The 26915-nt window shown below is 44.2% G+C and overlaps 1 protein-coding gene across 4 annotated transcripts in view; it reads left to right on the plus strand.

The window, feature by feature from the left end:
* NEURL1B (neuralized E3 ubiquitin protein ligase 1B) overlaps positions 1–26915 on the plus strand; it is a 751932-nt gene that overhangs the window by 657854 nt on the left and 67163 nt on the right. Inside the window, exon 1 of one of the 4 annotated variants that reach the window (XM_063928073.1) lies at positions 10227–10573. The exons of the other annotated variants lie outside the window; for them this stretch is intronic. Coding sequence (XP_063784143.1) covers positions 10543–10573 — 31 coding nt within the window. The 5' untranslated portion in view covers positions 10227–10542. Of the gene's footprint in view, positions 1–10226; positions 10574–26915 lie in introns of those variants that run through there. 4 annotated transcript variants of the gene reach the window in all.

Raw genomic sequence — 26915 nt, forward strand, 5'->3', positions numbered from 1 at the left:
GGGCAACAACCCAGCAGCAGTACCGCTACCTCCGCCTTTGTGCAAGGAGGAACAGGAGGAGCACTGCCAGAGCCCTGCAAAATGACCTCCAGCAAGCCACAAATGTGCATGTGTCTACTCAAACGATCAGAAACAGACTCCATGAGGGTGGTATGAGGGCCCGACGTCCACAGGTGGGGGTTGTGCTTACAACCCAACACCGTGCAGGACGTTTGGCATTTGCCAGAGAACATCAAGATTGGCAAATTCGCCACTGGCGCCCTGTGCTCTTCACAGATGAAAGCAGGTTCTCACTGAGCACATGTGACAGATGTGACAGAGTCTGGAGACGCCAAGGAGAACGTACTGCTGCCTGCAACATAATCCAGCATGACCGGTTTGGCAGTGGGTCAGCAATGGTGTGGGGTGGCATTTCTTTGGGGGGCCGCACAGCCCTCCATGGGCTCGCCAGAGGTAGCCTGACTGCCATTAGGTACCGAGATGAGATCCTCAGACCCCTTGTGAGACCATATGCTGGTGCGGTTGGCCCTGGGTTCCTCCTAATGCAAGACAATGCTAGACCTCATGTGGCTGGAGTGTGTCAGCAGTTCCTGCAAGACGAAGGCATTGATGCTATGGACTGGCCCGCCCGTTCCCCAGACCTGAATCCAATTGAGCACATCTGGGAAATCATGTCTCGCTCCATCCACCAACGCCACGTTGCACCACAGACTGTTCAGGAGTTGGCGGATGCTTTAGTCCAGGTCTGGGAGGAGATCCCTCAGGAGGCCATCCGCCACCTCATCAGGAGCATGCCCAGGCGTTGTAGGGAGGTCATACAGGCACGTGGAGGCCACACACACTACTGAGCCTCATTTTGACTTGTTTTAAGGACATGACATCAAAGTTGGATCAGCCTGTAGTGTGTTTTTCCACTTTCATTTTGAGTGTGACTCCAAATCCAGACCTCCATGGGTTAATAAATTTGATTTCCATTGATCATTTTTGTGTGATTTTGTTGTCAACACATTCAACTATGTAAAGAACAAAGTATTTAATAAGAATATTTCATTCATTCAGATCTAGGATGTGTTATTTTAGTGTTCCCTTTATTTTTTTGAGCAGTGTATATATATATATATATATATATATATATATTTTATTTTATTTTTTGTATATGTGTGTGTGTGTGTATGTATGTATCTCCTATATATTAGCCCTGTGACTCTGTGTCTGCATTTCTAACGCTGGGTGGAGTCACAGAGCCTGCCCTGTACCAGTGTCAGCCCACCTGGGTGGAGTCACAGACCCTGCCCTGTCCCAGTCTCAGCACAGCAGAACGGACCACTACAGACACACCACACTGCCAGGTAAGCTAGGAGACCCACACACCCCTCTCCTGCAAACACCCACCACCACCTACTGCAACCACCTTACCCTCCACGGCGCCACACACAGCCGCTAGCCCGCCCGCCATCCCCCCCTTCCATCTACAGTGCTGCCGCGCCGACGGCGCCACACACGGCCGCTAGCCAGTCCGCGGCTAGCGCGCCCGCCCCCTTCCATCTACAGTGCTGCCGCGCCGACGGCGCCACACATGGCCGCTAGCCAGTCCGCGGCTAGCGCGGCCGCCCCCCCCTTCCATCTACAGTGCTGCCACGCCGACGGCGCCACACACGGCCGCTAGCCAGTCCGCGGCTAGCGCGGCCGCCCCCCCCTTCCATCTACAGTGCTGCCGCGCCGACGGCGCCACACATGGCCGCTAGCCAGTCCGCGGCTAGCGCGCCCGCCCCCCCCCTTCCATCTACAGTGCTGCCACGCCGACGGCGCCACGCACGGCCGCTAGCCAGTCCGCGGCTAGCGCGGCCGCCCCCCCTTCCATCTACAGTGCTGCCGCGCCGACGGCGCCACACATGGCCGCTAGCCAGTCCGCGGCTAGCGCGCCTGCCCCCCCCCCCCCTTCCATCTACAGTGCTGCCGCGCCGACGGTAGTTGAGCTGCTATTGGGCCTCTTGCTGGTGGTGGTGGTGGTGGGGTGGGGGTTCTTAATGCCTGCTATCGTGCAGGAAGGGGGGGGGGGGGACTGGAAGGCAAGCTGATATTGCTCACTTCACCATGTCCCAATCACACTTACATGACACCTTACAACACTCTCACCCATTCCCCATCAACCCCACAACCCCACAAACACTATAACATCCATCAATGCTAACCCTAAGCATACACACCCAACTGCACCCTTACAGCATCCTGCCTAATTACCCAACACCCACACCATCTTACCCACCCCAATTACACTTCACAAACACTGTATACACCACTCTACCTTCACTATACTGCACACTACACATATAAAGCCTACACCATCTCTCACATAACTCCTAAGCCCCTCCACAGAAGCCACAATCACATCCACCACACTGTCCTACCTAGCCCGTCACATACACTTCAACCCATTTTGCACACACCTCAACAACAATATTTTCTACTACACACACTGTGCACCCTTACTCCTAACCTCATTCAATACACACCACAACCAACACACACCCCACTACTCCCTAACCCCACGAGTACCAACCCCACACCACTCCCTGCACCCAACCTAATTTTCTGTACTAACACTAAAATTAAGTGTAATAACTACCACAGCAATCCACCCAACTACCCATCCACCACACAACCCCCACAAAGCACAAATACATACATCTACCTAACTAAACACATACCTACTACCCACCTTCCACCACCAAACACCCCTACACCCACCACAACCTAACACACCCACCTTCCCCACCACGGTGGGACACACAGCCACAACCAAGGCCGCCGATAACCCCCCCTACCATCTGTAAGATTGCAGCCGAGCAGCAGCCACACACTCACGGCTAACACCCAGCCCGCACACACCATTCCCCTCCTCCCCACTGCCGCTGCACACACTGCAGGAGCCGCCCCACACTGACCCGCCACCTCGCTCTGCACTTCACCAGCCCCCTCACTCGCACCTGTCTGGCTACGGGCGACAGGCCTCTCGCCACTCCGGCATCACCCAGCGCAACCTTCAACCAACACCCTCCCCAACCAACCACAGCCCTCATCCCCATCAACCACAAAATAATATATGTGGCTTATATAAGAGCCAGCAGCAGCGCATCCCCCCCCCCCCCACCCCCTTCCCCACCTTGGCACACAGCTTATGCTAATACACCACCCTGCAGCTTACACGAAAGCTCAACAAAACCATCAACCTCCCCCTACCCTACTCTCCACCCCTCCCATTAACACTATAAATCCCCCATACCCTTCACCATCCACCCACACACCCCATGTGGAACTCCACCACCTATGGCAGCCTCGGACATAACCTCCCCAATCCCCCTGCCGCACACACCCACAACTCCAACAAGCCCAACACCTCCTGCCCCCTCCACCATCCCTCAGCCGACAGGGGCGTAGCTCCTCACGACGGTGTGAAGAGTGCCCGTAGGGCGCGATGAATCACCTAGTATATATATATATATATATATATATATATATATATATATACTTGTTGAAAGCAGCACTCCCAGTAGATATTTATGAAAGCTGGTGTCCTCCACAAAACCACTGCGGGTCCAATATAGCAAGCATTTGATTGATACAACTGCCTGTTGTCTCTATTTTTTTCTGAGTGCCGCCTATATGCTTGCCATATATATATATATATATATATCTATCTCTATGCTGATCCCACAGGAATGTGGATAATTCAGGTGAGTGGCAACCCCTCTCACTATAATATGGCCTAGATTTATCTAGCCTTGGAGAGTGACATATTGCGCTTTTATAAAGTACCAGTCCATCAGCTCCTAACTACCATGTTGCAGGCTATGTTTGAAAAATGACAGTTAGGAGCTGATTGGCTGGTACTTAATAAAAGCGCAATTTATCACTCTCCGATGCTTGGTAAATCTGGTCCCCTCTCTCTCTCTCTCTATATATATATATATATATATATATATATATAGTCCAAAGTCATACCGGCACTCCAGAAGATAAATAGATTCCTTTGCTGCGGTGCCATCCAGGTCAGCAAGTGACAGGCATAGAGTGTAAAGATTGGTGGCACTCAAGCAGACTTGGTAAATGCAGAAAAAAGTTTCTTTATTTGCCTACATGTTTCGGGGAAAGCACCCCGTCCTCAGGGCTAAACAACAATGAAAAGATACACATACAACACTTAAATACACCACAGAAAAAGACATTAGTGCAGGGATTGTACTCACCTGTCCTCACGGCGGCGCCGCCCGTCCGCACATGCTGCACACTTCCGTGTCGCTGGGCAATGACGTCACGGTGCGCCGCGGGGCAGGGAGATCGTCATGGAAACAACAATCAGTTACAGGCTCGCCTGAAGCCTGTGTAAGAGAACGTGCAAAACATATGAAAAACAATATAAGACAGCACATTTAAAATACAGTATAATATAAGACAACACATTTAAAATACATAGAGATCATCATTTAAGGGGAGATCCTGACAATACCTAATTGTAACCACAATCTCGTCTCAAATAATAATAATCAGGAATTCTGATGTATCATCCTTCTATCTAGAGGGGAACAGGACTTACTCATTAATAATTAACCATGCGCTGTTAGTTATTGACTATTAACAACCTCCCCTATGAGTAACATATAGGAATAACTTTATAGATTGTATGGGCCTAAAGAAAACACTGTAATCCCAGGTTTTCATTAAGACCACCAGGGGACAGTGTTCCTAACCTAAAGATCCAACGGGATTCCTTCTGTAGAAGTAGTCTATCCCTATTGCCACCCCTCAATGAAATGGGGGTATGATCAATAAGGATAGCACGGATGCTGGCCACCCCATGTTTAGCTGACAAACAGTGACGCGCAAATAGCTGATCACTTATGCCCTTCTCAAATGCTTTTTTTAATAGCACTCCTGTGGAGTGCCATCCTTTCTCTAAACTGTCGTATGGTCTTGCCCACGTAAGCAAGACCACACGGACATGTAAGTAAATAAATTACGTGAGTAGTAGTACAGGTAAGGCGATGTCTGATAGGTATTTTCTGACCATTATGTGGATGGTTAAAAGTGGTACCTGTTTGTAAAGTATTACAAGTAGCACATCCAAGACACCTATAGCATCCCATCTTGGGTCTAAGAAAATGGGCTTGGTCACGTTTAGCCATATTGGTGACATCAAGGCGAACTACATGGTCGCCTATATTAGTGCCCCTAGTATGACTAGGTAAGGTTAAACAACTGTGGCCTGTTATACAAACAGAAACAGCTCTGAGTAATCTATCCAATACTAGACTATTACCTAGTCATACTAGGGGCACTAATATAGGCGACCATGTAGTTCGCCTTGATGTCACCAATATGGCTAAACGTGACCAAGCCCATTTTCTTAGACCCAAGATGGGATGCTATAGGTGTCTTGGATGTGCTACTTGTAATACTTTACAAACAGGTACCACTTTTAACCATCCACATAATGGTCAGAAAATACCTATCAGACATCGCCTTACCTGTACTACTACTCACGTAATTTATTTACTTACATGTCCGTGTGGTCTTGCTTACGTGGGCAAGACCATACGACAGTTTAGAGAAAGGATGGCACTCCACAGGAGTGCTATTAAAAAAGCATTTGAGAAGGGCATAAGTGATCAGCCATTTGCGCGTCACTGTTTGTCAGCTAAGCATGGGGTGGCCAGCATCCGTGCTATCCTTATTGATCATACCCCCATTTCATTGAGGGGTGGCAATAGGGATAGACTACTTCTACAGAAGGAATCCCGTTGGATCTTTAGGTTAGGAACACTGTCCCCTGGTGGTCTTAATGAAAACCTGGGATTACAGTGTTTTCTTTAGGCCCATACAATCTATAAAGTTATTCCTATATGTTACTCATAGGGGAGGCTGTTAATAGTCAATAACTAACAGCGAATGGTTAATTATTAATGAGTAAGTCCTGTTCCCCTCTAGATAGAAGGATGATACATCAGAATTCCTGATTATTATTATTTGAGACGAGATTGTGGTTACAATTAGGTATTGTCAGGATCTCCCCTTAAATGATGATCTCTATGTATTTTAAATGTGTTGTCTTATATTATACTGTATTTTAAATGTGCTGTCTTATATTGTTTTTCATATGTTTTGCACGTTCTCTTACACAGGCTTCAGGCGAGCCTGTAACTGATTGTTGTTTCCATGACGATCTCCCTGCCCTGCGGCGCACCGTGACGTCATTGCCCAGCGACACGGAAGTGTGCAGCATGTGCGGACGGGCGGCGGCGCCGTGAGGACAGGTGAGTACAATCCCTGCACTAATGTCTTTTTCTGTGGTGTATTTAAGTGTTGTATGTGTATCTTTTCATTGTTGTTTAGCCCTGAGGACGGGGTGCTTTCCCCGAAACATGTAGGCAAATAAAGAAACTTTTTTCTGCATTTACCAAGTCTGCTTGAGTGCCACCAATCTTTACACTCTATATATATATATATATATATATATATATATAATGTGACAAAACCACATAGATGAAGTACAGTGCAACTCACTTTATTTTTGCACCTCAGGCAGGTAATACAATTTCATGCAGGTTTTTCGTGTCAGGTTTTACAGGCAGTTATAAAACAGCAGCACAACATTCCAAGGGGCAGATGTATCAACCTGGAGAAGGCATGAGGAAGTGATAAACCGGTGATAAACGCACCAGCCAATCGGCTCCAATATGTAAATTAACAGTTAGGAGCCGATTGGCTGGTGCATTTATCACCTTGCACTTATCACTGGTTTATCACTTCCTTATGCTGTCTCCAGGATTATACATCTGCCCCCAAGTTCTGATAATCACAAATAGTACAAATTCCAAATGGCTCCCAACGTAACCTCAGACCCCCGACCTATTGCCTGGCAACTTGCTGGCATCAGGAGCCATGAGCTACTGAACAAACACAGCAGACAAGTTTTAGTAAGTATCCCAGCTATGGCTTACAATAGACTCTGCCAAAACCCAGACTGGATTCCATCAAACCTGTTGCTGCTGCTCCAAACCTGCAAAAGCCTGCCGTTGCACTTTAACCTCATGTGCGATCATGCTGTCCCTGCCACAAATAAATATATATATATATGTATATGTATTCTGAGCGGCGAGACTTAGGAAAAAAGACTGACCCAGATGTGATGTCTCAATCAACTGAGACATATCTACGTCAGTGTTTTTTTCTGAGTGTTGCCAAACGGAGGGAAATGGAGCAAATATAACTTTGTTTTTTAAGAGTGCCGGATATATTGTGTGTGTGTGTGTGTGTGTGTGTGTGTGTGTGTGTGTGTGTGTGTGTGTGTGTACAAACGTCGCAGATCCCTGATGTCATCAGGCAGTGCCCAACAGCCGAGACTGCACAAAACGTAGTGGTTACAAAATAACATTTGTAAACTAAGTATTTAAACAATACAATTAGCCACTGCCAGCAGCATGTGATATAATGTAACAATGCTCCATAAAAAATATACATATTACACTATGCACCACTTGATAAAATATAATATAATAGTATATAATTTATAGAGACCCGCACAAATTTGTTGACCTGGGGCACCCAAAACCTGTGCCCTGTACAGAATATGCATGAGTTTCCTTCACTCCCCGCCCCGTCACCCAGCTCCATAGCAGTGCATGCAAATATGGACGAGATCGTCCATATTGGCCTGCATGCACAAGCGACGAGGCACCAACAATGAACGAGCGCGGGGCCGCGCATCGTTCATCGTTGCTGCCTCCACACTGAAAGATATGAATGGTATCTCGTTCATTAATGAACGAGATTGTTCATATCTTTCAGTGATATCGCCCAGTGTGTAGGGCCCATAACACTGCAGAGTCCGACATGGCAATGTTTTCACTGCTACAGTATAGTGGTGATAGAGAAAACAGGACAGCTGATCTTTGGACCAGTGTTTTAGTCAGAGCTGGCCAAAGATCAACTGTCCCAGTACCAGTGTTTTAGTCAGAGCTGGCCCTAAACAATATGATGCCCTAAGCAAGATTTAGGCTGGTGCCCCAACTGCCGCTAGTCCCGCCTCTAACACTGAACCCCTTCCCTTTCCCAGCATCATCAACCCTCACCTATAGCAGTCCTCATTTTGGTGTTCCTACCACCTATATTTTAAATAGGAACAGTGCGCACATTCGGCATGCAGCCCAAAAAGGGTCTTGTTCTTGCTGGGAAGGGGCATGGTCACACAATAGTACCCCCAATTCAAATTACGTCACACAGTAGTGCAACTTTTAATCACATTGTATCATGCGATAGTGTCCCTTATTCACGTTATATCACACAGTAGTACCACTTTAACTTATATACGTTACTCCTCACAGTAGTGCCCCTTATTCACAATTACAACACACTGAATTGCTCCTTATTCACATTACACCATACTATATTGCTCTTTCTTCACATTAGACCACACAGTAGTGCCCTTACACATATGCCGCACATTATTAATGCCCTTATACACATAATGACACACATATTGCCGCTTACACATATGCCGCACATTATTAATGCATTTATACACAATGGCACACATAATGTCCCTTACACATATGCCGAACATTTTTGTACAACCAACCCACCGCACACAGCACTCACACGGCCGCTAACACTGTGACCTTTGCCTCTGCTTGGATATAGATGTATCCTCATACATCTTGCCTCAATTTGCCATGCAGCAGGAGATGGCTGGCCTGAGTCAGTTGGCAGCTCCTGGCCAGCTCTGCTAATGTTGGGCACCTATATTTTGTGTGCGACTGTGGCTGTATCTGCATACAAAATGCTACATTACAATGATGTCCAGGAATACACTGTAGCATAGCATTTCGTATGCAGATACAGCTACAGTCACACATATCATTTTAAGCAGCAGAAGATGCTTGTGCCCTAGGCATTGCCAATGCCCTAGGCACTTGCCTAGTTTGCCTATGCCTAGGGTCGGCTCTGGTTTTAGTGTCCACTGAAGTTGGATACTATGGGCCCCCTTTACCAACTATCTTAGTAGCAGTCGCATATTTCATTTAGTATTGCTGGGATACTAACGAATATGCAGCTGGAATTCAACATGACTTACCTTGCTGGTGAAGTCCAGCACAACCCCCTCTTCAGCAGCAGCCTCTACCCTTATGTGATGTGCTTCTGTATCTGTGCATGATATGTTCACCCGTTGGGGACTCAGCAGTGCCCGGACTGTTTCATAGCCATAAGGGGTGCCTTATTGATGGCATACGCGATACAATGACAAACTGTGGTAATCTTAGAATCACCACTGTTTGTCGAATATTGAAAGGAGGACATAACCCCTTCAGCGAGTGCAAATGCCAGAAGGGCCAATGGCCTGACGGGCCGCTCTGATCTAAAAGCCAGGCTCACGTGGAACACAGAGAGCCAGGAGCTCACAGAGCAGCTCTACCTCCCGGGGGTTCTGCTTGACCACCTGTCACAGAGAGACATGAGGTGTAGGCATCTGGTGTAGTATGTTATGCTGGCAGTCGGGCTCCCGGCGGCCAGCATACCGGCGCCGTAATCCCGACTGCCGGCATACCGACAGCTGGGCGAGCGCAAATGAGCCCCTTGCGGCCTCGCTGCGCTCGCCACGCTGCAGGCACGGTGGCGCGCTATGCTATTTATTCTCCCTCCAGGAGGGTCCTGGACCCCGAAGAGTGAGAAAATCTGTCGGTATGCTGGCGGTTGGGATTCCGGCGACGGTATGCTAGTCGTCGGGAGCCCGGCTGCTGGCAAACTGAAGACCACCCGTAGGCATGCAGCCGTCTCATGCGCATGGGGCTACTAGAATATTAGGGCTGTTTTAAAGGCCCAGTCCATCTCTGCTTAAAGCAGTTATATCACTTTCTTAAATGGGGCTTTAAATTGGCATGGCCAAGCGGCCAGTGCTTGATGAGAAGAGCTCATTAAGTGATGGAGAAAGTGAGCACTCAGGTGCTATGCCAGGACAGTCAGAGTGTAAGTCAAGAAAAATAAGGAACAGTAGACATTTATTAGAGAGAGTATATACTTTGTTTCTACTGATACCTCTGCAGTGACTGCACCGCTCACTGTAACAATCTCTCGTGTAGTATAAATGGAAGGCTGCATGAGGAGGCGCCCATAGTACACACAACGCGCAGCACAGCTCCCGTGCAGCCAGCAGCGCCGTGATGTCATTACTGTATATGCAGCTGACACACAGCACCCCGCTGAGCCCCAGCCATGCAGGAGTATGACAGCAGCAGGGCCGGGTGCCTGCTAGGGGGCGTGGCGTTGGCTTGGGGTGGCCCCGCCTCCCGGTGCTGGAGCGGCGGCGGCTGTGAGTCCGATCACTCCCGATACGAAGCAGCATCGCTGTGCACGGAGGCGCCGCCAGAGTGACCCGGGGAAGCGCTGTGCAGCACGCATCGGGACAGGCAGGGTGTTAGATGGACCTACACTGCCCGGGAAAGGGCTCAGTGCTATCCTCCCGCTGCCGACGGCTCTGCACCTCCTGCTATGGGGAACACCGCGCACAAAACCCTGCCAGGTGAGCCTCAGCATGGATAGCCTGGGATCTACCCCATGACGGGGATCTGTGCATTGCCATCATAGCTGTCTAGGCTACAGATATAAAGCAGGAGGTATATGCCGTGTATGTCACCTCCACATACAGTAGTGTCTGTCATCTGCACGACATTTGTTACATGCACTTGCATACAAAGCAGTGTCTGTCACTTGTTACATGTCCCCTTCATACCCAGTCGTGCCTGTCATCTGATTCTGCTGCATGTCACCTGTACTGTGCACGCAGCAGTGTCTGTCACCTGCACACCCTCCGGCGTCCCTTCCAGCGTCTATTCTGCCTTGTACATTACAATGATGTCCCGATGTTCTGTAATGTACTCATGGAAGTGAGCTAGGTGTGTGATGGTTGCTTTGTGTCTAAGCCGCTCTCTCCTAGTGTCCAGCCGTCCGGGGTAGGGAGGAGCAGTGTTGGAGTCAGTGTGGGGGAAGGAGTTACCTGGCCACTACACTATAAGGAGTGGGAGACATGACCTGTACTGTGGCCGGGGGCTGCTGTGGGTGTGGGGGAGACACGAGCACACAGTGGTGTATAATGTGCGGGGGGCGGGGCATCATTCAAAGTTATCTCTGTTTTATTTTTTAATTGTTAACGGCTGCTGCCAGCGTGCTGCCCGGGGGTGTTATACTGTGCGGCCAGCCAGGTGCCTGTAGCCTGCCCGCAGCAGCGGGGCGCCCGGGTCACTGTGTCCCCTGCCTACGGCCGCCGGCGGCAGGCAGCGTCCACATGTACAGCAGCATTGCACTGTGGTGTGGGGTGGCTGCCTGGATACAGCGGTAACACCGTACCCCCATAAATAGCTGCGAAGTGTCACACAAGGAAGCCGTCTGCTTCTCATCACACTGCTGCTTACCAATTACCCGAATACATCTCCTGGTAGTCATACTGTTCATTGTACATGTGACACGCATTTCCCCATACCTGTCTTATTGTCCAATACGGTGTAGGTGGGGCAGTGCTCCTACATGCCTGACATGTGCACGTAACCCGACCCTAATGCTGTGTGATACAGGCTGAGCTGGATATACATCTACAGTAATGGATGGTTCTAAGAAATATGAAACTTGAGAATATAACCCCATGAAAACTTCGTTATACTACTGTGAATGTCACTTATATATTAATAAGGCAAATGCAGTATGCGTGTGTGTATATGTACATATACAGAAGCAGTACACACACACAACTACATAGAGCTGTGCTGTGTCTGATGTGTAGTAGTCCATACATCTGTGTTCCTTCTTTTACCTCAAAAACGTTGAACAGATACATTTGTATTTTTTTTTATTGTTGTAAATCCAGTAGTTGCGCTGAAGTCATTATGTGCAGCGTCTGGCACTTGGCAGGTCTTTATTCATATGGTTTATCCATATTTGATATTTCACTCTGTTGTATGACTTGTAAGCTCCAAATTGGCCCCTTTTGGTCATCCTTGCTTATTTTTCCATCTCGGCCTTGGAATTTGTTATTCTATCGTAGCTTGGTTGTATTGTGAGAAAAGCTTATTGGACTTTCTAAAGAACCGTTGTGATGTTTTACTTGGGTTTCCCCTGGCAATAAAATTATGCCTATGTGTAACCAAGGATTAAAAAGATTAGTGGTTTCATATAACTAGATCATGACTAAATGGCTTTAACTATGTCCATGCCTGGTGCTTATAAGGTTCTACACAGAATCCTTTTGGCTTAATAAATAATAACTAGAAGTAATGCTTTGGAGTAATATAAAGGCGTGGAAATGTTTTGGAAAATTCTGTCCCTAGAAGTTTTGTGGGAAGAGTCATTTGTCCACACTACTGTAGGCAGAATAAATATGTAGAAGTTATTATATAGCGAAACCACAATAATGGTGAATGAAACGAAGGCTACCTAGTCTTTGAAAACTTGGCAGGCGTCTACTGTAAGCAGACTTTTCTTCTACAAGGATTAGACATGTGCCCATACGATTTAAGAGGCGACAGATGCCACAGAAAGCCTTCTGCCATTGTCCCACACTTGTGCACATTTAGTACAAAGGAAACTGAAGCTGCTGAAACTGAATCAAAGCAGTTGCTCCAAGCACATTGCTTGCTCCAGGCAGCATTAAACTCCAGTTTTAAACCACTTCTCGCTTTTACCTCTGCTGCGCAATATATATGTGCAGAATGTATGAGCAAGACTAGGTAAATAAATGCTACGTATTCAGTAAAAGATTTTCCAAGTCTCCAATCACACAGTGCAGACTAATTCAACACCTCTTTGTCACCATCAGGACCAGAATAAAGAGTGGCATTGGTATTCCGCCCTCTTCCCACGTTTCATTTAATTCAAAGCTGCTCCAGGCAGCGCATAATATCAGCAATGATTTTGTTTGTTTTCTTTTGTTTCATTTGCTTTACTATCCTGTTTGTTGGTGGATTATGTTCTGACAGAAATATTATTAAGATCTAGTCAGACATTAGCAATCTTTCGGTCTCCCTACTCTAGCCTTGGAACTGGTGGTGTCTGTTCTATTGTTTTTGGGCTATGTGTGTTATTTAAAGAGAGAATTGGGCTTCTAGTATGAAAAGCAGAAAGTAGCAGGACAATGAGAGCCTCTGGCAGATGGTCTGTGTGCACTGATATTGTGAGTAGTCAGCTGCCCCCCAGATAAATCTTAGCTGTGGTGCCATAGGACTTGAAAGCTTTCATTCTTAACCCATCTTTATTTCAAAGGCATGTATATCTACATCTCAAAGATGTTAAATTGTTCATAGTATAGCCAACAATGTTGGGGTTAAAGTAACAAAAGGCCAGTTTCTAAAAATCTTTTTTGAAAAAGCTTGAATTCCCAATGGGTGTTTATATTGGGGTGTTGGCAGCATGTGAAGGGGGAGGTCATTAAAAGTATATCCTCCTTCTTCTTTTTTTTTTTTTTTTTTTTTTTTACTGTTTAATAGTCTGTTTTATTTCATTTCTTCAATGTAAGCCATGATAATTTCTTGGAATAATCAGGAGGCGTTATACTTAATAGATGCAGCGTGGTTTTATGAAATGCTCTGAAACTGGATAGCGCAAACTGAAAATAGTTATACTTTATATAGGTTACAGTGGATTATACATAAAGACTGCAGCCCCTGTTATAATTGCAATAACTTTAGTATAATGTAAAATATTGCATGTGACTTAATGTTTTGTGTATGGCAGTGGTTCTCAAACTGTGTGCTGTGGCACCCTGGGGTCCCCCGACACACTTGCGGGGGTGCCCTGGGTTGGTGGTCCGGGACCAAATCAAATTATTTATGGTCAATCTAATAGGCAAACCCAATATTGGTGTCTGTCAACCATAAAATATGTGGACAAACAGAAGCAAATATTGTCCTTCACTACACAGTTGAACCTAAGGATGACTTATATAAACACAATTTACTTAATTTAATATCTCTTTCTAAATTTCTCAATAAGAAACTTGGCCTAGGGTGCTGTGAAAACAAATCTGATGCTCTAGGGTGCCATGATTAAAAAAAAAGTTTGAGAACCACTGGTGTATGGGATCAAAACTGCATACAAGGATCCACATTAGTAGGATACATTGACCACCGCTGCAACCTGCCATTAGGTCCATGATAATGAGTATGATACAGATATAGCATCATAAAGCTGGATGTTTTGCCTTATAAAAGCGTTTTCCATATATATACAGTACCGTGTGTAAACTACAGTATGCATGCCTTTTCATCAGTGCTTTCTTAGGAGTGCTCCTAGCAGTGCTGATAGGATCAGCAAGTGCCCGATCCCATCTGAGTATGAAGCCATCAGTCACAGGAAATATTCTGTTTTAATTAGGGTTTCCAAACTTGCTTCTTATCAGGTTTCACGATAAGAAATGTCATCCGTTTTCCAACTTAATCCTCTGCTATATTAATCATATATTGTTATATTACTTTCACTAATCAGTGATGGTTTCCTTACTTCTAGTCATGTGCTTGCTAGTTGCTAATGTGATGTACAAGAGTTGGTTTTAAATATGTAGACTGTAAAAATCCAATGCAGAGTGTTCTCAGAGACATTTATTTGTGCTTTTCATGTCGGAGTAACAGGACAGGGTTTACATGCTGCTTTTGCCTTTGATGATGTTTTACTATCTCCCATACGTCTCTGGCAAGAGACATAAATTAATCTGTGCAGGGCTCATGAATGTCTCTTATTTGGTTAGCGAAGTCATATTTTGTGTGTGCAGAAAGTGAGAGGAACTTAAGCGAATTATCTAGAACTTACATGAACAGCCTCTGGAGTCCTAGTGTTTCCTCTGCCCACTTCATATGTGTGCTAGCAATGAAAAACATCCTAAATATACTGATTCAACTGTTACGGTGAATGTAGATGTTGATTACTGTATTTCAAAATCTGGGTGTAAAGTAGAGTTTTAAAGTGCCAGTTAAGAGTACATGGAATTTACTTGTCAAAGCGAAAATTTTCTTGATCAGTTATTTATAGACTTACCATACTATCCCTTTAAACTGGGACACTCAAGAATCACACAGGTGCTGTGGCTGGCAGACTTCAAGCCTGAATTTCACTTGATTTTAATCAACCACAGAACCTGTGTAAAGGCCCCCATATATCCGCAATTGATTGGGGCAATTTGCAGATGATTCTATAAATACATCTGTACGGTATGGCGTTCACAGAATGCGTATTCAGACCAAAAATCAATTGGGATTGTTTAATCGGGTTGTCCAATATGTTGGATGTCGCAGATCAATTGGGCCTGTAGATTGCTAGTGCATGGTAACAATCAGCAGACTACTCAACTGATGAGCCTTCCAAGATTGGCAGATCTGTATTTGCTGAAAATTATCTTCAAATCACTGAAAAAATATCTGTAATGCATGAGCGCAGATTAGTGGATTGGGGAATTTTAAAATCTGGAAAAAAATCTCAAACTATGAATTGCTTTTTCGTGATTGCTGCTATTTTGGACCTTAATTCATGTGTGTTCTGGTTTTTAAGGGATAGTATTGTAAACCTATTACTTAGCTGGAGCAAAAATGAACTCTTGCCAGTAGTCATGTGCTTTATTTAGAGTTGTATATTGGTTTAATATTCACTTAATTTCACTTTACATAATTACAGAACTACATATAAGAATTACTGAATCCTAAAACTGAGACTTTACATAGAAGGCATGATGGTAAGATATAGATGCCTGTTCATGATCCCTTATGGGTCCGTTACACACGTGGAAACACCAGTTTCCGTGTGTATTTTTTTTTTTTTTTAATTCATTATTAGGGTTTTGATGTGTCCTCCTAATTTAATAATCATCAAACTTTTCAGATAGCAGTTCTCAGATAGCCAGGTTGTGAAGAGGTATCCGGTGAACTCGGGTCACACATGAGCAATTGGACAGATCAACAAGTGGAAGTAACACTGCTGCTTTGGAACAGCTTGTACAATACTGAATTGCTTTTCGGTGCATAAGTATCCACTGCCGCTAATGAATAGGCACCTAAGTTTTATTCTCAAAAGGGTTAGAGCAGTGGTTCCCAAACTCTGTCCTCAAGGACCCTTAATGGTTCACGTTTTCCAAGTCACCCAGCACTGTGTATGACCAACTGTCACATTTTTAAAAATCCACATGTGACATGAAAACACCGTTAGGGGTACTTGAAGTTGGGATGCACTGGGGTAGAGGGTAGTATAATGACATTCAGCCGAAAAATCCTATAAAGTTCTGGTTTAAATTATTTATTTTTAGGTAGTTTGTTGATCTTTAAACACTACAACACATATCATGAACCACTTTTACTCTCCTGTTTATAACACCAGTCACAAAGACTTCCATGCAAAGGGAAAAATGCGCTCAGTCTGAAGGACTGTGGATGTACATGAGTGAATGTGCCACTTTCCACAAGGCACCCAGACAAGAGGAAGCCAAAAAAAACCAAATGGGAATGGGTAAAAAAAACTCTATGAAATACATTTGATTTGAATGCTGATGTCTCCAGAGCAGATGGCAGTAACAAGGCGCTGTTCCAGTTCTTCCTCCAACTGCTTATGATAATTATCCAATACTGTACACTTTAATGTAGAACTGGGTTATACATGAAACTGCTAAACATTACAGAATTCAAATGATAAAAGGGTCATCCTTGGCAAGTTCATCTAGATCGTACAATTATATGGAAAATCAAGGGATTGTTTTCAGGTATTGGTATCAAAAGAATTATTTAAAATGTATTAGATAAACCCTAAGCCAGTGGTTCTCATACTGTGTGCCTAGGCTCGTTGGGGTGCCTCGGGGTAATTGCAGCTGTACCCTGGATTGGTGATCCAGAACCAATTCAAATTATTTACGGTCAGTGTAATAGACAAAACCAATGCTGGTGGCTTCCAATTATAAAATATGTGGTCAAACAGAAGCGAATCCTGTCCCTCATCACACAACTGAACCTAAGGATGGCATATAAATACAATTTACTTACTTTAATATTTTTTCTCAATAAGAAACTTTTGGCCTAGCGGTGCCGTGAAAACTAATTCTGAAACTCTTGGGCGCCGTGACTCAAAGTTTGGCAGTCAATTGTATTATATTCACACAGTTATTAGATCACATACAGTAACATACATTGAAGAGTTAAGGTGTCTATTTACTAATCCCTGGACGGAGATAAAGTACCAACCAGTCAGCCCCTAACTGCCATTTGTTTAAAAAATGACAGTTAGGAGCTGATTGGCTGGTACTTTAGCTCCATCCACTGTATCTCCATTCAAAGTTGAGTAAATAGACCCCAAGTACACAATGGGGAGGGGGGGGATGTAATAGTTGCTGCAGCGGACCTCACCTAGTTGCAAAAAGCAATATGGAAAACATTAATGAAATGAAGATGATCAGTACACCTTTCTGTGTAGGAGCTTATAGGTGTGTGTGTGTTCTGTGGTTTTGTAGATCATATTAAGTCATCACAAGTAGACATTAAAACTGTGAAACTGTGATATTGCCAAATGGAATGTGATATTAACATAATGTAAGTAATTTGTTTTCCCAGGGTGTGAGGAAAGGCAGATAGGACCAAACGGGAGGGATGTTCTGAGAGCAGAACGGAGAAGGTGTTGAAAAATCAGTATGCAGAGATATTTAGCAGTTTGTCACGGCATGAACTTAGTTCTTACCTGCCACACTATCACTTGGTCCCTTTAAAAATACTTTGGTTTTATGATGTAGGGAATTCCTCGGTTACTTTTTGTAATTATAGGAAGATATAAAAAGAATGGATAACTGGTCAGATTGACGCAAACATCTTTGCTACATGCCTCAGAAATTCCTTCTCTGTCTTTTAAGTGTGCAAGTGATTAATGAGCCTCAGCTTTAAGGATTATCAGATATAAATCTTGAAAGGCTGCATCTCCAGTCCCTCACTGCTGTCATGTAATCTACGCAGAATATGATACATGGAAGAACACTACAATTGTAAATTAAACTGGCTGTTTTCGGGGAAATATTTCCAAAGTCCCTATAATTGATAAATACACTGAGAGGCAATATAATTAGGGAGGCCAAATCCGGGCCATTTTTTTCAATCCCGGGATACCTGGGATTGGCGTTTCCCTGTGTGGTCGCCCCGCACACATAACTCACCATAACCCGGGGACGGGCAGGTGTGGAACTTCAGCTGCTCTCTCCCGGCGACTCCCAGCGGCATGTGACGGCGCAGCGTGACCTCTCACTGCACCTCACGCTGTGCTGAGGAAGCTGGGCAGCGTCTGAGCGTCCTGAGGACGCTCATCGCTGATCCCTCCATCCCCGAGATTGGAGCATCCAATCCCGGCCATTTTTGGACCTAAATCCCGGGATCCCGCCGATTCGGGGATTGGCCTCCCTAAATATAATCCACTTGAAGCCTGGTGCTACGTATGACAGCTTGTACACTGCTATATTTGCCCTTTATTATTTTATGGCACTCTGCTATTGGTTATATAATTGAAACAATTTCTTATTCTTAGGGTGGATTTGTTGCCGGGGTGGGGTGGGGCAGTGGTGTTGTGTTAGCCTGTATTGCATCACATACCTGCCCCCGCTACTGTCAGTCACTGCGACAGTAATGGCTTGTGCCCCATTGGGGTCGATTCAATTCGGCAACTTATGAATAGCGCCGGGAATTACCTCCCGACGCTATTCAATTCAGCTGCTAGTTACACGCAATTATCGGGAATTCTTCTCTCTTACCCAGGGGGTGAGAGAAGAAAACCGACAAAAGTGCTGCCGCGCGGCCGGCGCGAGGCTGATTCTGTCGGGAAAAAACTACATGTTAAGTCGGCGAGAACGGGCTTTCGCCGACTTAACTTTCGCTGAATTGAATAGCGTCGGGAGCTAATTCCCGGCGCTATTCATAAATTGCCGAATTGAATCGACCCCATTGTGTTAGGATATCCACTCATTGTACTACCACACACTTACCGTAGGAGAAGTGCATCCGCTTAATGTTTTATAATCCATGCTAATTGCAGTGGCATCAGAGGGCCTGATTCAGAGTTGGAATCAGCAGCGATATAAAAATATGCCAATGCTGCAGGAAGGCTCCACTAGAACTGGCCCTGGATAATCAAATAAAGCAAATATCTTTGAAGCATGATTTGCACATTATTATTATTATTAGATGAGGGGAAAATGAAACCCAAGTTGTAAGCAGGATATATTTATGCTTACATCTAGTTTGAGGAAATGAATATTTGTTTCCGCACAAACCTTTCATTTCTTCATCTTTATATGTGTTGGTTGGTTGAGGGCACATTACGTCTTCCGTACAATGTTCTCTCTTCATAAATACCAGGCTGGAGGGAAGGCTGAAACACAGAGGATACTTATGATTTTTTTTTTTTTTGCCAAGGGACTCATCACAAAATCTTGTTGCTGAAGTATTACTTTGTAAACATCCCAAACTTAATTAGCAGAAATCCTTTCCTCTTCCCAAGGCTGGAGATAACATGGATCACTTGACTGCCAAAGAGCAAATCAATTTCAGACAAAGCTCGACATGTAATTGGAAAGGATGTCTGAACACCCTGTGGTTATTTACTAGAAATAAAAGATTGGTCCATGCATTACACACTTACAGGCGTGTTTGACTTTCCATAGTTCATAATTATTTTTGTGTGACTTCAATGGACACAAGACTAAATTTACTATGGGGTGCATTTCAAAGCAGCCACTAGTTCAGTGGTTTTAGCCACTTTATTTTAAGGAGCAACTATATGTAATATAAAATATGCCTGGTTTCGTATTGAATGTGATTGCTCCTTTAAATTCAGCAGGAAGAACCACTGAAGTTGTGGCAGTTTTGAAAAGCACCATATAGGAGCAAATTCAGTTAGCACCAGGAGCTGCGAGGGAAAAATCCATGTTACATGTAATCTCTGGGCTTTACTGAGCTGGGTAACACATAGATTCCAGACACAACACAGAATCTATGGTTTAACACATGTTCGGCGGGATGTAATGGAGTCTGAGCTCGCCGGAGGTGCGAGTTGCCGGACGATCTCGGACATTTTGTAAAGGCAAAACCATGCCTTGTAAGTGATTGCCCCTTTAAAAAAAAAAGTCAGAGATCAGCCAGCATCCCACACCTTGGCTTTCATTACATCCCGCCGATTAGCTGCAGATTTACCACCTAATAATTGAATATCTGTGGCCATTAAACCCAGAGCTTATTGCCACGCTGTAAACACCAAGGCTAATTGAATCTGCCCCATAATAAATTTAGCCCATCGTGGGCACATGTATGGTATAATTGTGGCTAATGATGGTCACGATAGATGTTACAGAATTTCATGGGATTTATAAATTTGTATATTGTGATAATTCCTAACCGATACACAGTAGACATGCCCTTTATTTCTGCACACATCAGAAAGCTAAGCCCACACGGCAAGATGCATTATTTATTTATTATCAGTTGTTTATATAGCGCACACATATTCCGCAGCGCTTTACAGAGAATATCTGCCCATTCACATCAGTCCCTGCCTCAGTGGAGCTTACAATCTAGATTCCCTATCACCTGCGCGCGCGCGCGCACACACACACACACACACACACACACATACACACATACACACATACACACATACACACATACACACACACACACACACACGTTAATTTTGTTGGGAGCCTTCTTTTTTGATGTGTGTTCTAAAAGATTTGACAGTAGAGAGAATTGTCCTTGCAAGGTGGTAAACTTAATAAACGTGGCGCCATTGCTGGTAATTCATGTGTATTAATACAAGAGGTTGGGAACGGAGACACTCTCCAGCGCACCGCGCCAGAACTGGTTTTGTCTTATCAGGGTGATGAATTAGGAAAACATCAACTGTGTCCAACAGTTCTTTTTCACTGTGGAATTCTAAGAGCGCAGTAACGCTCAGCACAATGGATAAGGAGAAGAAAGCGGACGAGTTGCAGCTTGGCTTTCCTTTTAACATTTTGTTTCTTTCTGTGGCAGGTTTTACAAAAGTTACTTATTAAAGCTGTTTATTTAAAGGTAGGCGGTAGTCCACATTATTACAGTAGATAACAAGCAGTGCAGCAACACACTGCTAGCCCTGTTGGGGGAATATATGGACTCGACTACAAGGTGTGTTCTGTTATGCTATCTTACCTGTCTTTCAGCCTGCATAGCCATACGTCATAGTAGTCTTACTGTCCGTCATGAGCGGAGCTCAGTATGAGATGGGCAGTAGTAGTACAACCAGTAGGCTCAGACACACATCCAGTTAGACAGGAAGGTGGATCCTGGATGAGTCACGTATGTCCCTTCTTGTGTGGTCATAACTAAACGTCTTGTGTACATAGCTTAGAAGAGACAATAGAAAGATATGTAATTAACTATTAGTGGTGAAACTGAATAATTTATTATTGTTCACTGTAAAACATGTTGTTGAAAACAAACAAATGTTGCAGTATATGAAAGTGACACTATGCTAAAAAAAAGTTCCAAGCTAATATTCATTAATCCAACAAAAAAATATGTCGGGCATGCTGGTATGTGTAGTTCCACAGCAGCTAGAGGGCAGCTTGTTGTATAACCCTGTAAGAATGTAAGCACTCAAGAGTAGGGCTCCCCTACCCAGCCGATCTGTACGGGTTCTGTTATGACAGTATGTGCATTTTGTAACTCTGACTGTTTGGCACTGCAGATGGTTGTGGCGTCTTATAAACAAACGATGATGATGGTGATGTGTATCCTATGTTTTGGGAGGAGAATGCAAGTCATTTATTTTTCTTTTTAATTATGTATTTCCTCCACCCTATGGAATACGGGAGCATACAGCTTCTGGGAAAGTAGTGGGAAGATCAGTGGGTAGCACATCCAAAGGAGAACTAATTACTCCATCTCTTTGAATGATGCTGCAATGACATAGCTGTCTGTTAATTGGTTGTCAGCAATGCAAATCTTGCATTACTTCAAGTGTAATGCAAACACTCAGCACCAGTAGGACAGCACTACTTCCAGCTGGGCATCTCATCAGGAGCAAAGGACACATCAGCAGCACATTATCCTGGCATTCCGTTTACTGGTGGTGTATTACTGGACCCTAGTACTACCACTGATATTTTGTTGTCCATAACTACTACAAATCACTTGCATTATGTGGCGCACTGGAGTGTTTGAGAGACTGCTCTTAAGGTCCCAAAGTGTAGCAGGTTGCCCACCGTTGTTCTGGCTATTAAACCAGAGCCCGCACAATCGACCAACTTGAAACAACCCGTACTGATACTTTCAAGATGATATGTATTTCTGGCATACTCGATCTTCTATAGACATTCTGCACATGCCCAATCTTGACACCTATGTCATACCCTCCAACTGTACCTTTTTACCAGGTACAGTACCTTTTTTTTATGGTCTGTACCGATTTTTGGCTCTTCAAACTTCCATTAAAAGTATAGGAAAATGGACGTGGCCACGCCCCCTTCCCTAATTTGTACCGATTTTTTTTTCTGTGTAAAATGTTGGAGGATATGCTATGTATACATAAACAGATTGATGCATCCCCTTGACAGGCTTGTTTCTTATGTGGGCAGTTGAACTCCATCTTGACTCAGAATAAAGTAAAGCTGGGTACACAATATATCAGCTGATGTTGTGATCAGTTACTGATTGCAGTGACCATCATATAGCATGTACCCTAAAATCCCACAATTTCATTGTGAGGCGAATTAGGTGGACTCATCGCCCCGTTGGATGTGCTGCATGTACAATGTAATGATTCCACAGCTATGGTGCTGTTGCTACATGCAATACATACATAGCACCGTCGTACAGCAGATTGTGCACGGGTGGTACGTTGTATCGTTACGTTGCACACCGCAGAACTGCACACCGCACCATCATCAGGTGTGTTCCAAACTTAAATCTGAGCCAGCTTCATTTAAAATAAATTAACGTCAGTAGTCACATAATTTCCCTTTTTTGTTTGTAGCTGCATGTACATAATTGGATTGTATACATCGTACAGCGGCATTTCAATGCCAGAAGGATGTTACTTGTAAATCAGTATGAGGTGGGAGAGTCCTTCCTGTTTTTAGACTTGGCGCAAAACAAATTTTCCAAAATGACTATTGGGATAAACGGGGGGAGGAAACTGTCAACATCCTGAGCAGTTATTTAATAATTCCTTTTTATGATCTCTTAATATCTGGAAAGGGATAGGAATGTATTACGGAGGCAAACGTGCTCCCATGTGAAACATATCTTGTGTTTGAGCAGCATGGAACAAAGCCTTGACCTTGATGGACAATAAGTTACTGCTGAGTGAAAACACCTTTTCGTCAGGCATTCTTCCTGAGGGAGAGTTTTTTTTTTTTTCCTTTTAAAGTGAAATTTGTTAAATTAATCATGTAAAATAAGTTTATAATTTGTCGTGCTGATCTTTAATCTGATGTAAAGAACAACAGTATACAGGTATATGGGTGTATGGATTAGTGACAACCGTGTTGCTGTACAACAGTATCTCTTAAACCCGGTCCTCATGGAATAACAAACAGTGCATGTTTTCCAGATCCTCTAGCTGGAGTACAGGTTTGTTAATTGACTTATACAGTAGATCTACAGTAGTGATTATTTCTGAGGATATCTTGAAAACATGCACTGTTAAACAGGCCTACATCTAAAGATTATCATTTCAGCCAGCCAACTAGTTGACTGGTATGAATGAAAATCTGGTAATGTATGGGGGCAAAAGACAATTGGCCATTTGCTCTCACATGCTGGAAAACAGACAAAAACGGTCATTCTGGCAAGTTGTTTAGATCAACTAAATTGTCTGGACTACCATATTTGACTATTTTTCTGTGTTTAGGAATAAACAGAGGATTGCTGTTTGTTCTTATACACTGCTAGGTTTTCGTTCCAACCAGCCAACAAGTTAGCTGGTTGGGATAATAATTTGTAGATGTGTGGACAACTTTGAGGTACCATGAGGACCAAGTGTGAGAAACACTGTTGTAGAACATTTGTTATGACATTGGGGGTCATTCCGAGTTGATCGCTCGCTAGCAGTTTTTAGCAGCTGTGCAAATGCATAGTCGCCGCCCATGGAGGAGTGTATTTTCGCTTTGCAGGAGTGCGAACGCCTGTGCAGCAGTGCGCCTGCAAACACATTTTGTGCAAAACAAGACCAGCCCTGTAGTTACTTATCCTGTGCGATGATTGCTGCGACGAGTGACACGGTAAGGACGTCAGATACCCGCCCAACAAACGCCCAGCCATGCCTGCGTTTTTCCAACCACTCCCAGAAAATGGTCAGTTGACGCCCATAAACGCCCTCTTCCTGTCAATCTCCTTGCGATCGGCTGTGTGATTGGAATCGTCGCTAGAACCAGTGCAAAACCACAAAGGACTTTGTGCCCGTACGATGCGTGTGCGCATTGTAGTGCATACGCATGCGCAGATTAGCTGTTTTTTTAATGATCGCTACGCAGAGAACAACGGCAGCTAGCGATCAACTCGGAATGACCCGCTATCTTTTTAAAAAAGCACTAGAGTATGCAGTTATGTGTTTTGACCAAGTCCTATGATAACATGGGATGCGCCCAACAATATATGCCTTCTTATTTTCCTTTTAACAATCAGATATACTTGCTTTATGAACAGGAAAAAAATGACCCTCCTTTTGTCCCATATAAAATATCCTAGAGTGTGTTCAGATGGCCCTTAGGAGGTAGTGACGGGATTGTTGCTTAATTTGGTCAGATCACTTTTGTCTTCACTGTGGCCTATCGGTGCAGTTTGTAGATGACCACACATATACAGACTGGAGTCATTTTCTGCCAATAAGGTTTATCAATTGTCATTTGGTTCTGTTTGGGGAGTTCTAAGTGATATCAACTAATGAAATAAAACACATTCCTCTTTCCATGTCATTTATATGAACAAATTAGTAGCGTCTATTTTGCAGGTCATCAGACATGGAAGAAATAGTGTTTATCATTTAGAAGAGGCTTATCTTAAGTGCCGGACAAGATTTTTGTCCGTTTTCATATACACTAGTATTGGATGTTATGTGGTCTAAACATATTTACTTCCTTCTATAAGCTGTTTTTTTTTTCTTTAAGATATTTCTTTCCTCTAAAATGACCATGTATTATCAAAACGGTATCCGGTCTCTTGGTTGACCACACTTAGGTCGACAATGTCTACTATTGGTCGACAAGAGTTTTTCACGGTTTTTTTTTTAACTTTTGCATAACAATCCACGTGGACTACGATTGGGAATAGTAACCTGCCCGAAGCATGGCGAGCGAAGTGAGCCATATGAAGGGACACTGTGCACTAATTGGGGTTTCCAGTCACTGTACAGAGAAAACGACACAAAAATGAAAAAACTCATGATGACCTTTTGACCTGTCGACCTAGGAACCCTGTCGACCAATAGTGGTCGACCAAGACACTGTCGATCTAAGTGTGGTCGACCTTCCATACCACACTCTATCAAAACGCAGGTTCTGCAGAGTGTTAGGGTGTGATGTATCAAGCATTACATTTTAAAATGCAATAGATTCCACAACTTACCACAGCACTGTGTGCATTAAGATTTGAAATTTCATGCAAAGGACATCTCTTCCAATAAGAGCTGTCCTTTGTGATGCAAGAACTTCTAGGTTTATGACCCAGGGGTTCTCCTAGTATATGCATGAGCCACAGGGGACCGTAGGAAGGGGGTATGGGTCGTTGGTTCAACTCAACTTAGGTTGACAGCCATTGGGTCGACCATGGAATGTCGACAGGGGCAATAGGTCGACATGGTCATTAGGTTGACATGTACTAGGTCGACATGGGTTTTTGGACTTTTTTTGGTGTCGTTTTCTTTGTAAAGTGACGGGGAACCCCAATTAGTGCACCGTGTCCCCTCGCGTGGCTTGCTTAGCTCGCCATGCTTCGGGCAAGGTGCCTTGCTGCGCTTGGCACAGGTTACCGCTCCCAATTGTAGTCCACGTGGATCGTATAGTATGAAAAAGTCAAAAAAATTGAAAAAAATGTGAAAAACTCATGTTGACCTTTTGACATGTCCACCTAGTACATGTCGTCCTAATGATCATGTCAACCTAATGACTGTCGACTTAGGTCGACACAGCTTAACGATCGTATCCTGTAGGAAGGAATACTATTGGATCCCTCTCTAGGATTTTTGTGGAAAGAGGCCCATAGGCTTCTATAGGCAAGGCCATCTATAGATAGCGTTGCCTATTGGGTACAAGCTCTATAAGGTTTAGCTTTCTGGAGCTTTATACAAATGGAGAATGTGGTAGTTTTCTGAGTCTTGACAGCATTTTGCCTTTAAATTCGGTTAGCTGTGCCAGGAGACTCGATTAGCTGGATTTACTCCTCCCTCCCCGCGTTAAATTATAGCGGTGTACTTTTTCTGGCAGCCTCAGGAGCTGCGAGGGACGTCAGCTAGAAACGGCACTATCGGGGGTTTAACACATGGGGAAACCCCATTGATTCAGCAGTTTATGCAGGATCAGTGGGTAAGTGAGCATTAACCTCTGATTTACATTGTGAGAAAAAGGCTATTAATTGAAACAGACTTATCCCCGCGTGGCGCGGCTAATTGACTATGCCCTTTAGTCTTTCACTTGTATTTTCTAACTTGGTCTACTTGCAACAGCAGAAACTCTAGCGATTTCATCATTTATTTTTGCACATTAACATATAAAATGGCAACTACTATGCAGAGTTAGTTTCTATACATTTCTATTAAATGACTTTAAGCAATACTAAAGTTTATACATTTGCAATAAGCACATGGTCAGATCACAGCGTAGTCAGATATTCAAACTCCCT

The sequence above is a fragment of the Pseudophryne corroboree genome, chromosome 6 (assembly GCF_028390025.1).
Source record: "Pseudophryne corroboree isolate aPseCor3 chromosome 6, aPseCor3.hap2, whole genome shotgun sequence".
NCBI lineage: Eukaryota > Metazoa > Chordata > Amphibia > Anura > Myobatrachidae > Pseudophryne > Pseudophryne corroboree.